General features: G+C 37.8%; 1 protein-coding gene across 6 annotated transcripts in view; it reads left to right on the forward strand.

Annotated features, from left to right (window-relative positions):
* The window catches only part of LOC131194953 (receptor-type tyrosine-protein phosphatase V-like), a 76,717-nt gene that overhangs the window by 50,250 nt on the left and 11,559 nt on the right, over positions 1 to 14,908 (forward strand). For 3 of the 6 annotated variants that reach the window (XM_058176578.1, XM_058176581.1, XM_058176579.1), the window contains exons 21-29: positions 908 to 1,034; positions 1,373 to 1,420; positions 2,023 to 2,116; positions 2,560 to 2,650; positions 5,005 to 5,081; positions 10,453 to 10,587; positions 11,690 to 11,812; positions 12,148 to 12,308; positions 12,925 to 13,060. In XM_058176578.1, coding sequence (XP_058032561.1) covers positions 908 to 1,034; positions 1,373 to 1,420; positions 2,023 to 2,116; positions 2,560 to 2,650; positions 5,005 to 5,081; positions 10,453 to 10,587; positions 11,690 to 11,812; positions 12,148 to 12,308; positions 12,925 to 13,060 — 992 coding nt within the window. The remainder of the gene's footprint in view (positions 1 to 907; positions 1,035 to 1,372; positions 1,421 to 2,022; positions 2,117 to 2,559; positions 2,651 to 5,004; positions 5,082 to 10,452; positions 10,588 to 11,689; positions 11,813 to 12,147; positions 12,309 to 12,924; positions 13,061 to 14,908) is intronic. The other 3 variants (XR_009154356.1, XM_058176580.1, XR_009154357.1) reach the window with 3 other exon arrangements.

The following is a 14,908-nucleotide window of genomic DNA, read 5'->3' on the forward strand; positions in this document are numbered from 1 at the left end:
GCTTTTAAAAATAAAAATAAAAAAATCTGATGATCGCGCAGCTCAGCTGGGATTGTCAGAACCCTTTAGAAGCATTTTTTCTGTAGCCTCTTCGGCCAAAGAGGCTGTAAAAAAAATTGCTTTTAAAGGGTTCTGGCGATCCCAGATGAGTAGCCTGATCCCTTTAAAAGCAATTTGTTTTACAGCCTCTTCGGCCAACGAGGTTGTAAAAAAAATGTTTTTAAAAGTAAACAAAAAAAAGTTGGCTACGCCCACCCAGTCATATTACCCCACACACACCAAGCCATGCCCACAGAACCGGTAGTAACAAATTTTACATTTCACCCTGGCTGTTACTTGTCTTGAATGTTGTTGTAGATATCTCTTCTGAACTGGCCTTGTAGGAACAATATTGCTGGAAAATCTTTTGGCTCTGTGGGCCACACAATTCACTCGGTGACATTTCCAGACTATATCTGTGCATGGGCATATACAACCCACCACTTCTTCTCTGTACCCATCCTGTACCAAGTACGCATTGTTCTCACAGTATCTTCCAGTATCCTGTCTTCCCATACAATCAAACTGTATCAGAGTACTCCCTGTTGGTCTCTGATCATCATAATGGTTGATTGATTGTTTGATATCTGAATATTACTGTTATTCTATTCTACCATATGGGGTATGGAATTGTTCTTATGTCCAATCATTTGTCTTTGCTGGCTGAGGGACTCTGGGAATTGAAGTCCATAAGTCTTAAAAGGACCAAGGTTGGAGACCCCTGCCTTATAGGACTGTACTGTAATAATGCTATATTAGTGCTTTCTAAACAAATTATACTACACATTATTTTGACAGTATTTTTTTTTCTGGGCCTGAGAGAAAATTACCTTATACAAATGTAATTTTTCCTTGTTTTGATATCTAGCAGCAGCTGCTTCAGCAGATTCTGCAACTCTGCCTGCCCCAGTTGTGGCTGGAATCATTATGGGATTCCTTGTGACAGTCACAGCCATTTCTGTATGGGTTTATTGGAAACATTTAAGAACAAGAAGGTAATAAAATAAAACAATAAAATAAAATATAAGATTGTCTGCTTTGGAGCTGGGCATGGGAAGTGAGTGGAATTAGTATAAAAACGATCTTAGCTTAGATTTATTTAGATAGCTGATTTAGCTAAATGTGCATGTTCTGTTCCATGATATATGAGATAGTTGAATGGCACCACAAGGTAAGAAAAACGCTCACCAAGAGTATCAAAATGCAGTTATGAAATGTTGCAGAAAGAAAGGGAGAAAGGGAGGGAGGGAAGGGGTGGGGGGAGAGTTGAAGTACATTTGGAAAGACATACCTCCTCACCAAAACAATAGTAATGTCCATGTTTTGATTTCAGAATAGAAAAGGGTAATATACCTCAAGAAATGACTATCTACAGTCTCAGGTAGGTGAAGCAATGCTCATTTTTGTATTCACTTAAGCCAGATATTTGATGTGGTAGAATAGATAGTCCAGTGTTTTTATGAAATAAATTATTGTGACATTCTCAGAGCTCAGCTCATAAGTTCAATTTGCTATGAAAAATTATCTCCAGGTCAACTTCAGGAAGTTTAGAAACAGCATTTGACTTTCTTTTGGTATCTTATCCCACGAGACGATTCCTAAACTATATCCTTAAAACAGGGATAAGCAATCAATACCTAACCGTTTTTTTCTAGCATAGCCAAAGCTTTAAGTTAAGAGACATAGTATCATAAAAAGTATAACTGGTTATTGAAATCCATAGCTGTAGTAAATTCCAAGTAAAACAACTTGTGAGCATCTAGGGAACTAAACTCTCTAGCATTGCAATAAGATCCAGTTGATTTTGCTTCAATTGCAAAACAAGTAGCATATATTGCTATCTTAGGACTTAACTAAAAGAAACATGAATTCTTTCTAGTTTATTGTATATATTGGTTATGTCAGCCTTGTGACAGCTAAGATGTCTGCTTAGCACGTGTCCTGTTTCATTGCTCTCTCTCAGCACTTTTTAATTCCTTGCAGGAATACTCATCGGCCAATCCCTCTGCAAAGTTTTAGACAATATTATGAGACAAGGACAGCAAACTCAAATAATGGGTTCTTTCAGGATTTTGAGGTAACTATGGCCATAATTAAACAACAGCTTTATTCTTTCTAGCTTATATAATGCTAGAATAGAGGAAGGAATTAACCAAACTGCACTATTCACTTCATCTTCTTCAATTTGATGCTCTCTGGGCTATTTTTTTTTTCAAATAACCCTTCCCTGTTAGCTTTTTAAAAGTCCGTTAAAAGATAAGGCCATGGGCCCGTTGGCCTTACAAGCAAGAAATTCTAGAAATTGAAGTTCTAACATGTCTAAAAGATAGTAGATTGGAGAAGGCTGGTCCATTACAGGCAAGCCAGATAATTAATACAAGCTACTGCTTGTATTAATCTATATACACTGTCTCCTTTCTTCGTGCTACTCATAGTTGGTATTTTAATCTGTAAGGAATGTCCTTTCTTTGATAATCACTAACTGCCACAATCTATTAATTGCAATCTATCATTGTACAGGAGCTGAAAGAAGTTGGAAAGGAACAACCAAAGACAGAAGCTGAAGTTCCAGCCAATGCCATCAAGAATCGATATCCTCATGTTCTACCATGTAAGATTGCAACAGAATCATATTTTTAACCTTTGTTTTTGTTTTTTTATAAGTTTTTAAAATTGTAAGTACAAAAAAAAAAAAGAAAGCCAGATAACTGTAAACAAACTGTGAATAAGGGTGACAAAAGAACATAACACACAAAACAAGGAAAATAGGGAGAAAAAGATTATGAAATATCTGAGCATATCAGCTATATAGTAAATAAATATTAAATATATAAGACAATTTCAAATCAAAACAAAAAAAAAACTTGACGGTATACTATCATGAAATCTGCACCAAAAGCAATATATTACATCCATTTTTGCAGAAAATGCCTTTTTGAGAATGAATAAATTACACACGTCTTGAATCAAATAGACATCTTTAATGTCTATAATAATAATGCATTTCCATTTTCTACAAATGATTTGCTTAGTAGTTTTCCCACAATTCTCAAAAGCAAATTCTATATTTTTAAAACATAATTTAAGATAACATTAACATCCTTTTCCCATAAATTTACATACATACATGCGCGCGCGCGCACACACACACACACACACACACACACACACACACACACAGTTCCAAAAGGAAGATAGTAATTCATAGGAACCCTGAAATGTTTTACATTGCTGACAAAGAAAATCTATCACCCATGCTTTCACATTTTCTTTGAAGTGTCCACTAACCTTAAAACATAATCTTAAAAATATAAGCATCCCAGTGGTGGGTTTCAAAGTTTTTTACTACCGGTAAAAAAGGGTGTGGGTGTGGCTTGGTGGGTGTGGCAGGGCTTGGTGGGTGTGGCTTGGTGGGCGTGGCAGGGGAAGGATCCTGTAAAATCTCCATTCCCATCACTCCAGGGGAAGGATACTGTAAAATCTCCATTCCCACCCCACTCCAGGGAAGGATACAATATACAATCTCCATTCCCTCCCCCAATCCAGGGGAAGGTTACTGCAAAATCCCCATTTCCTCCCGATCAACTTGGGAGGCAGAGAATAGATGGAAGCGGGGCCAGTCAGAATTTTTACTTCTGGTTCTCCAAACTACTCAAAATTTCCGCTACTGGTTCTCCAGAACTGGTCAGAACCTGCTGAAACCCATCTCTGAAGCATCCCTGTGGTTATGTGATCAACATTCAGATACTTGTCAACTGGTTCATATTTATGACAGTTGCATGTCCTGCAGCCACATGATCACCTTCTATGACCTTCTGACAAGCAAAATCAATGAGGAAGCCAGATTTATTTAACAACCATATTGCTAATTTAACAATTTCAGAAATTCACTTAACAACTGTGGCAAGAAAAGTCATAAAAAGGGGGAAAACTTACTTAACAAATGTTTCACTTAACAACAGTAATGTTGGGCTCAGTTGTGACTATAAGTTGAGGACTACCTGTATTTTGATGCTGCTCTTAAGTAAAAATCTGATTTTTTAAAAAAGAGGCACAAGATCATATAGTAGAAAATAGATTAGTTAAATTTTACATGTAACTATGGCAGCAAGGCTAGCATATGCACAGAACTAGAAAAATAATAATTCAGCAACTGAGGAAGAACTGATAAGAAAAATTCTGGACTGTGCTGAGATGGACAAATTACTGAAGGAGATAAAAGAAAAGGAGGATACAGAATACTATGCAGTATGGAACAAATAGTATAACTGGCTGGAGATTAGAAATAATAAATAAGAACAAATGGGAAAATGTCACAAAATGAAAAATGTTTGTAAAATAATATATAGATATAATATTATGTGTGAAAGGTTATATACAGAAATAAGGAATAAAAGGTCTATAAAGACAAGAATAGTTAAAGAAGAGCAGGGGGGAAAATGTAAATAATAGAAGAATACCATTATGAAACTGTTGGAAAAAGGAAATATTTGTTTTATGTTTGTGTTTGTCATGTTTTGTTCTTTAAAAAATAATAAAAAGACTTTTTAAAAAATAAAGAAAATAGATTAGTTAGTGGTTTAAGGTATTGGACTAGGATTGAAGACATCCATGTTAAGTCCCTCTTCAGCCATATAGGTTCCCTGAATGGGAGGCTCACTGTCAGTCAGTGTCTCTTGGCCAACCCACCTTACAGGGTTGTTTCTGTGGAAGTTTGGGAAAAGAGCTTTATATATTGCTTTAGGATCCTAGGGGAAAGAATATAGCTTGCATACATACATACATACATATGGCATTTCCAGGTTTTGAACTTGGGTTTCATTGTTTTAATAACTTTATTATGTGGGTTCTTATATTTTTACAGTTGTGCACATAAATCTGAAAAGAGCTATATTTCTGCATCTGTCTATGTTGTATATTGTGTAGCTCTTCTAAAGCAACTCTTAACTCTGTTTTTTATTACAGATGACTATTCTCGAGTAAAGCTGAGCCTGCTGGATGGACAACCGCATTCTGATTATATCAATGCCAACTTTGTGCCAGTGAGTTCCTGTACATTAACTTTGCCCCACATTTTATATTAGGAACATTATGTTAGTGTCCCTTTAATAAGAACTTCATGTGAAATTTTACAAATGAATGTAACCATTTATTAGAGTTGGCTATCGGATAGAAAGCCCCAGGGAGCAGGATATATGACTAGTAATTGCATTAGAACTGAGTAGATTATATTTACAGAAGAAAATTGAGAGAGATGTGGCTGACAAGCAGTAGGACAGTAGAAAATTGGGAAGCAGAATCATATACAATTCATTAAGACAGCTGTGGTGCCCATGTCTGTATAATGTGTATTATATAATAATATAATTATATATATATAATTATATATAATTATTATATAATATAATAATGGCAATAAGCAAAGAGTAAAAGAAGGGATTTAACTAAAATTAGAGAGCATACTTATCACATACCGTATTTTTCAAACTATATATATAACTATATTTTTCAAACTAAAAAAAAAAAGTGGGTGGAAATGTCTGTGCATCTTATAGAGCAAATATTGTGGCAGAGGGAGGGGATTGTTGTGGCTGTTCTAGGCTGCGGGGATCACCGCCATCCATTCGCCAGTGGCAACTGGACCATGGTGGCTGTGAATGGGCCGCAGCAATCCCCCCGCCTAGAACAGCTGATCGGTGGTATTCCGGGAGGCTGATCCAACTGCCAATTACCTGTTGGACAGCGAATGCTCCAGCATTCCCCAACGGAGGCAGCAGCTCAGCTAGTTGACTGGTGGTGGGAGCAATGGAGCAGAGCCCTGACGAGCCACATGCTGGGGCTGCAATAATATGCTGAAACTGACCAGGCTGTTTGCTGACGGAGGCTAGCCAGATGAATACCAGAAGGATGCTGGGAGGCAGAGGCAGATTTTTTTTCTTGTTTTCCTCCTCTAAAGCTAATGTGCTTTTTATAGTCTGGAGTGTCTTATAGTCTGAAAAATATGGTAGTTCAAAACTAGTTAGTTTTATTCTAATTCTAATTACATCCCTGTTGTTGAATATCTTTATCCTTTATATAGTTATAGAAGATCCAGTATTCCTCTTCAGTAAGATAAGTAGAAAAATTATACCAAGCCGAACAAGGCAAAATAAAAGAAAGGGAGCCTAGAAAAGGAAGATAAAGTTTTGTGTGCCAGATATTCTGTTCATAATTTGCTGAGAAGACAGCTCCAGCTATAAACATTCTTTCCTGGATAGATTTTTCTCTTTAATTTGTCCTTAAGTTAAAAAAAAGTTTGAAGATTAAATACAATCTCAAATATGTCATCTACTGGCTTTGTAACAAAGAAAGATTCTTACGTTTGAGCTTTCAAGTAACAAATGAATGCTTACATTTTTCTTATCTTTTTTTTTTATTTAAAAGTATAAAGCTTCTGTTGTAAGAGGGATGGGGGTGGTGTGACATCACACACCCAGGCAATAAGAATCATGTAAAATCATTTTTTTTCTTAAACATGCAGAAATTGGATTTTTCCACCAGAGGTTAATCCCAGAGAAGAATAGGTGTGTTTGGATTTAATGCAGCAAGGGCTCTCCTGGAGCAGCCCTGTTGCTCTAAACATGTTACTTCTCTCTTCTCTTTTTCCTGCTAATTACAGCTGTATGTTAAAAAGCTTGGATGTATCCTCATGCCTCTCTAGTGATCTATCCAGGTAAAGGCTACCACCCCGCCCCCACATTTATGTGTGTGCATGCAGTAATTTATATTTGCATGCACATGCCTGTCTAGTTATACATGGACAGTGTGTTTATTTGCACAGCAGTCATGTTTGCATGCCTGTGTTAGAATAACTGTGCTTAACTTGCACATTACCTTTGTCATGTAGGATCAAACTTCCCTAGCAGAAGTAAAGCTGAATCTCCTTTACATTCTGCATTGGCTTAAAGCAATCGGCTAGCCACTGCTGGAAAGAAGCTATGAGATGAAAATGATCCTGTCATCTCCTACAGATCCTTGGTCTTTCCTGTCCACCCAAACATTTCTTACGCTTCACTATTCTAGGCAGTGGGAGGCATGGTAGAAATAACAACTCCCCCCCCCCATATTGTCCATGCAATTTTACATTCTTGGCCACCAGACTTTTGACCAGCGTTTCTCCACCTCAGCAACTTTAAGATATATGGACTTCAATTCCTTCTGGGGAATTCCAGGAGTTGAAGTCCATACATCTTAAAGTTGTTAAAATTAAAAAAAAAAATATCCAGCATAACTAGAGATGAGATGAGATGAGATGAGATGAAAGGAATGGAAGACTAAGAAATCAGATTATGCAATTGTACGGTACTTCTGTTTGAACGTGTGGTTGAATTATCTTAGTTTTAATGCAACGTACAAAGCGTATAGAATAATGAGACCTGGGACTTCAGAGGGATGAATTAATGGCATGATGGTTTTTTGTTCCCTAAAAGCAGCCATGGAACAAAAGGGGAGTTTGGTTAGGAGTGAGAGAGGAACAATACATTGACTTAACAATTTTCTACAATGGACATAGAGCATCACGTAGTGGGTATAGCAACAGCAATAGCACTTAGACTTATATACTGCTTCATAATGCTTTATAGCCCTCTCTAAGCAGTTTACAGAGTTGGCATATTGCCCCCAATAATCTGGGTCCTCATTTTACTGGATGGAAGGCTGAGTCAATCTTGAGCTGCTCAGAATCAAACTCCTGGAATGAGCAGTGAGTTAGCCTGCAGTAAAGCATTCTAACCACTATGCCACCAGAGCTCTTACTTCCCTTTGCTGGACTAAGATTAGTTCTGATGCTCATTTTGTGGGAGGGTTTGACTTGATCTCCTACCCTTTGAGAAGGTAAGGAATATGAAGAGAAATGACAACTATAAACAGTAAGCTGAAATGGGTGATCTAAATGTCCAGTCTCTGCTACAGAAAATGAACTTTCATTGTAAGTCTAGAGTGGTGACAGAGCATTCTAGTAGTACATATTAAGTATCCGTACAGGTGGGATCATACATCTAGTAACTATATAACTACTACTTGCTAGACTATTTTCTGCAGAACTTTCCAGCCATTTGGGCAAGAAGGTTCTGCTTTCTGATAGTTCCTAAGTGGCATAGATGTCCAGAACTTTATGCCAATGTGTATCATCACTTCTAGAGCTTGAAGCACCACTTGACAGCTTTTCATTGAGATCTACCAGCATTTTTGGAATATTTGAACTTTGTCAATGTCTCTTAGTAGACCTGTTAGTCATACAGTAATCACTCTGGATGAGAATGGGACATTATTCAGATTAGCAACTACCATAAAAATGAAGGTGTGGCTAGATTATTTAACCCTGCCTGACCTATCTTTGCTCTGGAGGATGAGTTGACACAGCTGTTTGGCCCCTAGCAAAGATGGATGCAACAAAGGAGGCTCTTACGACTGAGGCCAAAGTCTTGTGCATTGTCACTAAAACAAAATCCCTTGAGCTGTTCCTCAGGGGTTTCGAGATGTGCTCCATAACTTTACTGTCTGTCCCAAAACCAAAGCTGTCATTGAAATTACTGGAGGGGTCTTGAGGAGGTCTAGAGTGCTTATGGAGAATGCCACCCTAGAGCCTCTATTGTTCTTAAGGATTTTATTAACGATCATGAGAAATAGAAAACATGTGATGTTAGCTACTGAGAATACCTCTCCCAGAGAAAGAAATGAAACTGCCAAAGCGGAATTCACAGTTTTAATGTTAGGAAGAACCTTTAGTCAAGATAGGCAGTCCATTGATTTGCAAAAAGGGGAATTTAAACTTAGACCATAGTCCCAATCATATGAGTTGATTCCTTTGTACTGTCATATGTGGCTTCATACATAAATAAACTAATGAAATTTGTGAGCTTTCTGCCACAAGTTAGTTATACTAGTTCCTATGTAATGTAATATTGGGAGAGTTGAGATTTTCAACTTTATCTCTGGCAGTTCCATGAGGAAACCCATCAGGCAGGGAAGGAGGGTATTGCATAGTTTTCAAAATGGTAGGAATAATAGTGCTTTTTGGGGGAAAAAACTGTAGGATTTAGCAAAAGGCTATTGGTTTCCTTCCCACTCGGGGACAACTCCCTTCCTCCCCATCCAGTGTCCTGGAGGAAGGCAACTGATTAACATGCAATATAAAATAGTTAGAGTGTTTCTGCTTTATTTTAATGGCCTAGGTTGAAAAATGGGCTGCCGAGCTCTGTTTTCGGCTGTGACAGCCTCCTGCAACCCTCTGCCAGCCAGTAAAAACTGAGCCCCCATGAGCTCCGTTTTTGGCTGTGATGGCCTCCTGCAACCCTCTGCCAGCAAAAATGGTGCTCCATGTTTGGCTGCGACAGCCTCCAGAGGCACCGTGGCCCAGTCCTTTTGCTGTTTCTAGGGCAGCCCCGGGGCCCAGATCTAAGCACCCCCCGGGCCAGATCCGGCCCCCAGGCCTTGAATTTGATACCCCTGGTCTAGATTAAGTCTGTTGTGAAACCTGACATGTTGTGGAGAAAGGACTGTGCTGTTCCCTCTTTCAGGAAGCAATGCGAAATCTAGTCCAGATCTGCCTCTTGCCTTAGGATGACCCAGCTCCATGCACTTATGCATACATAACTAGGGACACATATAGATTCCTGTCTAGGTTGGACAGAAGAAAATTCTTTTAGCAGAATTTTAGTAGATAGGTTGTACTAAAGGTTGAACCTACTATACTCTGTTCTACTATAGGTTCAGAGTTCCTTCAGCTGAAGCATTCTGTAGTTCTGGAAAACTCCAGTGATAAAAGTTGCAAAGAAATTGATTAATAAATAAAGGTGGAGCATCTTCTTTTCCAAATAACATTGGATTAGTTCCATTCAGTTTATCTTGCCAGTCAATCATTCTTTCATCATGGGAACTATTATTAGAAAGGATCATTTTCCCTTTCTCTACTTGCTATACTGTACATTAAATCATTTCTATAGAATATGGCATATGAAGGAATGATGGATTTTAAGCTGTTTAGTTATGTTGCTCCGCAAATGTTAAATATTTTCAAAGAATGTTCAGTAATTGTCGATTAATTGGAAAGTTGATTCTTTAGGACTAGGATTTTAAAGAATTAGGAAGTCAATTATAAAACTTTAGTTAGAAGATCATTTGAAGGGGGATGATTATATCAAGATTCTACTTAAGCATTTAAAAGACTTCCTATGCATAATGCACAAAAAATTGAGAGTGAGATATAGCAAATATTTGCTAGTTCCTATCCATATTTACATTAAGATTTAAAGTTACAATGGGAGAGAAAGAGAGTCTTCGTCAAAATGAGGAGAAGGAGGATTGCTTTCTAATGTTTCTGTCTCCAATAAAAATACTCAGTTGTATTATTGAAATCTCTTTCTGTTGTTGCAGGGTTATAGCTCCCCACAGGAATTCATTGCTACCCAGGGGCCTTTGAAAAAAACTCTGGATGATTTTTGGAGACTGGTATGGGAGCAGAACATTTGTACTATTGTGATGTTGACAGTGGGCATGGAGAATGGACGGGTAGGTCTACAGAGGAAATTATTATTCCTCACTCTGACACATCAATGCTTCTAAATAATGAGTGGTCCTGAATGAATATGAGGGAGAGAGACTTATTTTCATGGATATTGTCAAAACCCTGTTTTTCTAGATCTAGTGGAAGGTTAGACTAGACCTTGTTTGCAAATACTTGAATTGATTGAATTGGATTGAATTGAATTGAATTGAATTTTTTTATTGGCCAAGTGTGATTGGACACACAAGGATTTGTCTTGATACATATGCTCTTCAGTGTACATAAAAGAAAAGATACATTCATCAAGAATTCTAAGGTACAACACTTAAATGATAGTCATAGGGTACATATAAAAATATTTGATACATATTCCTAAAATTTCTGTTGGATTGTAACTTTGTGAAATTATGATATTGAGTTAGTTGAGTGAGCAAGTTATTTCAAGAGACATTTGTTGTAGAAAAATACTTTTTCAAATAAATAATTTGAATTACTGTATATTGCAATGTGTTACATACTGCAGCTGGTCACAAAGTATATTGGGATTTACATATAGATTTCTGGGAAATATGTGGTAGATGAGCAAGAGTTTTCATTGCCCAGTTATTTACTTGTCTTATATTATTGTTTCATTTTCAGTCTCTGTAATTCTGATCAGTAAAATATGAATATAATTGATCTATTAAGGTCTCAGGTGTATATTTGTGTTAATTGCAGTGTGGTTCATAAGGTGCAACAGGTAGCTGTTTCTGATCTCATACCCTGTTTTCCATCTGTTTTAATTAGTGGAATAATCAGCCTATCCCTACTATGTGGTATATACATTACACAAAGCATCTTGAGCAAGGACAGCCACCAACAATATGCTTTAGTGTTGGCGTGGCTATTTTTTACTAATATTGTTTAAACTACTCTATCTTCTAAACCAAGGGTCTGCAAACTTGGCTCTTTTAAGACTTGTGGACTTCAACTCCCAGAGTCCCTCAGCCAGCAAAGCTGGCTGAGTAACTGGGAGTTGAAGTCCAAAAGTCTTAAAAGAGCCAAGTTTGCAGACTCCTGTTCTAAACTTATGAAAATGTGCTAACAGTACTTTTTTTTTTTTAATAGGTATTATGTGAATACTACTGGCCAACAGACATCTCTCCTGTCTCATCTGGAGAAATTAGCATTCATCTGCTTGCTCAGAATTTTGCTGATGAGTGGACAACACGGGAGTTTAAACTGCAGCATGTAAGTGGAAGCCCTGCAAAGTACTTCCAAATCTTCCCAAATCAAAACAGCAAATAGGTTCTGTTAATCATTGTGCTGTGATATTGATACTTAGTAGTAGGGCCTCTTCCTGGATCAGCTTTCTTCATGGCAATAGTTGAAATCCACCAAAATTATCTCACGTAGTACCAGGGCAAGGCTCTGTCACCTGCAATTTTAACAGTAGGACCTAGTCTGTGATAATAACAAGTGATAACACAGTCATTTGATTCTGCCAGACTGTTATTCTCTTTGTTGGCTGAGACAGTTACCTGATCTCTTGTCATAGACAATAACATAGTCCTTTCCTATTACAGAAAGGACTAAATATGGAACGAAGATTGAGTCACTTACACTACACAGCATGGCCTAATCATGGTATTCCTGAGTCTACCAACTCCATGATTGCTTTCATAGAGCTGGTACGAGCACATATGCAGAGTGTAAATGAATGTGGACCTATCCTGGTACATGGTAGGTAAGTTGTAACCAACCTACATGAATGCTCTTGTTTTTAACTGAAATATTCTAAAAAAAAAAAAGAACTAAATTTCTGAAATCTCTCAAAGTCATTCTTGTTCAATAAAAAGATGTGTCTCTTTACTTAAGATCCTCAGGCCCCAGAAATGTTAAGTATAACTCTTGGCTATGAAAATATTGCCCATGCTAAAAAAAAAATGCCAAAGGCGCACAGAACACTGTTACCTTCCCACCAAAGGTGGTCCATATTTTTCTACTTGCATTTTTTACATGCTTTCGAACTGCTAGGTTGGCAGAAGCTGGGACAAGTAACAGGAGCTCACCCTGTTATGCAGCACTAGGGATTCAAACCGCTGAACTGCCGACCTTTTGATCGACAAGCTCAGCAACTTAGCCACTGAGCCACTGCGCCCCCTAACTATGGTGACAAAGAAAGTCTCAGTTACAAGAACTGTATTACATCTTCCTCATCTTCTGAAGGAACAGGAGTTACTTCTTGTCCAATTCCCTTGTATGTTGGATTTTGAAAGAATGGAGGCGAGAATGGGTAAAATGAACAAAAACGTGAAACTTTTCACTGAGAGAATCAATCCCTGGTTTCCCTTCTATTGCAGTGCAGGAGTGGGCCGCACAGGCACCTTCATTGCCCTTGATCGGCTCCTACAGCAGTTAAAGCATGAGAAGCTGGTTGATATCTTCAATACCATTTACAGTCTTCGAATGAATCGGCATTGTATGATAGAGACGCTGGTGAGAAAACCTGGACCTCTCTCTTAGATATGCAACTATCCAATTATTTAAGGATACGAGAAAGTTTTTCCCTTCCCATGAAATATTTGTCACCAGTGGAGATGGTGAAACTATAGTGGAAAGGAATCCTTCAGTATAAAGAGAAACTTAAAATCTCAGTAATGAGAACTGATGATTACCAACCTAAAATAGATGAAATAATTATTACACTGGAATGAGTAACATAACATAACATAACATAACATAACATAACATAACATAACATAACATAACATAACATAACATAACATAACATAACATAACATAACATAACATAATAACAGAGTTTGAAGGGACCTTGGAGGTCTTCTAGTCCAACCCCCTGCCCAGGCAGGAAACTCTGCACCATTTCAGACAAATGGCTATCCAACATTTTCTTAAAAAATTCCAGTGTTGGAGCATTCACAACTTCTGCAGGCAAGTTGTTCCACTTATTGATTGTTCTAACTGTCAGGAAATTTCTCCTTAGTTCTAAGTTGCTTCTTTCCTTGATCAGTTTCCACCCATTGCTTCTTGTTCTACCCTCAGATGCTTTGGAGAATAGTTTGACTCCCTCTTCTTTGTGGCAGCCCCTGAGATATTGGAACACTGCTATCATGTCTCCCCTAGTCCTTCTTCTCATTAAACTAGACATGCTGAGTTCCTGCAACCGTTCTTCATATGTTTTAACCTCCAGTCCCCTAATAATCTTTGTTGCTCTTCTCTGCACTCTTTCTAGAGTCTCAACATCTTTTTTACATCGTGGCGACCAAAACTGAATGCAATATTCCAAGTGTGGCCTTACCAAGGCATTATAAAGTGGTATTAACACTTCACATGATCTTGATTCTATCCCTCTGTTTATGCAGCCCAGAATTGTGTTGGCTTTTTTGGCAGCTGCTGCACACTGCTGGCTCATATCTAAATGGTTGTCCACTAGGACTCCAAGATCCCTCTCACAGTTATTACTATTGAGCAAGGTATCACATATACGGTACCTGTGCATTTTGGGGTTTTTTGCCTAAATGTAGAACCTTACTTTTTTCACTGTTGAATTTCATTTTGTTAGTTAGCGCCCAATGTTCAAGTCTGTCAAGATCCTTCTGTATCTTGAGCCTATCTTAAGGAGTGTTGGCTATTCCTGCCAGCTTGGTGTCATCTGCAAATTTGATGAGTTCCCCATCTATCCCCTTGTCCAAGTCATTGATGAAGATGTTGAAGAGTACTGGGCCTAAAACAGAGCCTTGGGGTACTCCACTGCATACTTCCCTCCATGTGGATGTAGTTCCATTGAGGACTACACATTGAGTGCGGTTGGTCAGCCAGTTGCGAATCCATCTGGTGGTGGTGCTGTCTAACCCACATTTTTCTACTTTATCTAGTAGTAGATTATGGTCTACTTTATCAAATAAAGTATGGTCTACTTTATAAAAAAAAATAAAGTTATGGTCTACTTTATCAAGAGTAGACTATGACCCATATACAACTTTCTGTCCTTTTTGTGTGGCTGTTTGCGGCCCCTGAGATGGCGTTAAAGATCAGTTGCAAAACTGCGTCCCACGAATTTTCAGCAGGAAACTAATGGAAATATTGTTAGAGATCAGAGACATTTTCCAGATGTTATAAGAAGCAGGTATTTCAAAGTGAAGGCTCAAGTAGGAAATTGTGCTACATAGGAAATGTGAAAGATATGATGTGGGAGATCCTATCAGATTTAAACTTTAAAGTAAAGTTTAAATCATTCTTGACTTGACTGTAAAAATATGATTTCTATAATAGAATTGTCAAAATCTGGAATGCTCTGCCTGATTCAGTTGTTTCAGCTACAAA

This window comes from Ahaetulla prasina, chromosome 3 (genome assembly GCF_028640845.1).
Source record: "Ahaetulla prasina isolate Xishuangbanna chromosome 3, ASM2864084v1, whole genome shotgun sequence".
Classification (NCBI taxonomy): Eukaryota; Metazoa; Chordata; class Lepidosauria; order Squamata; family Colubridae; genus Ahaetulla; species Ahaetulla prasina.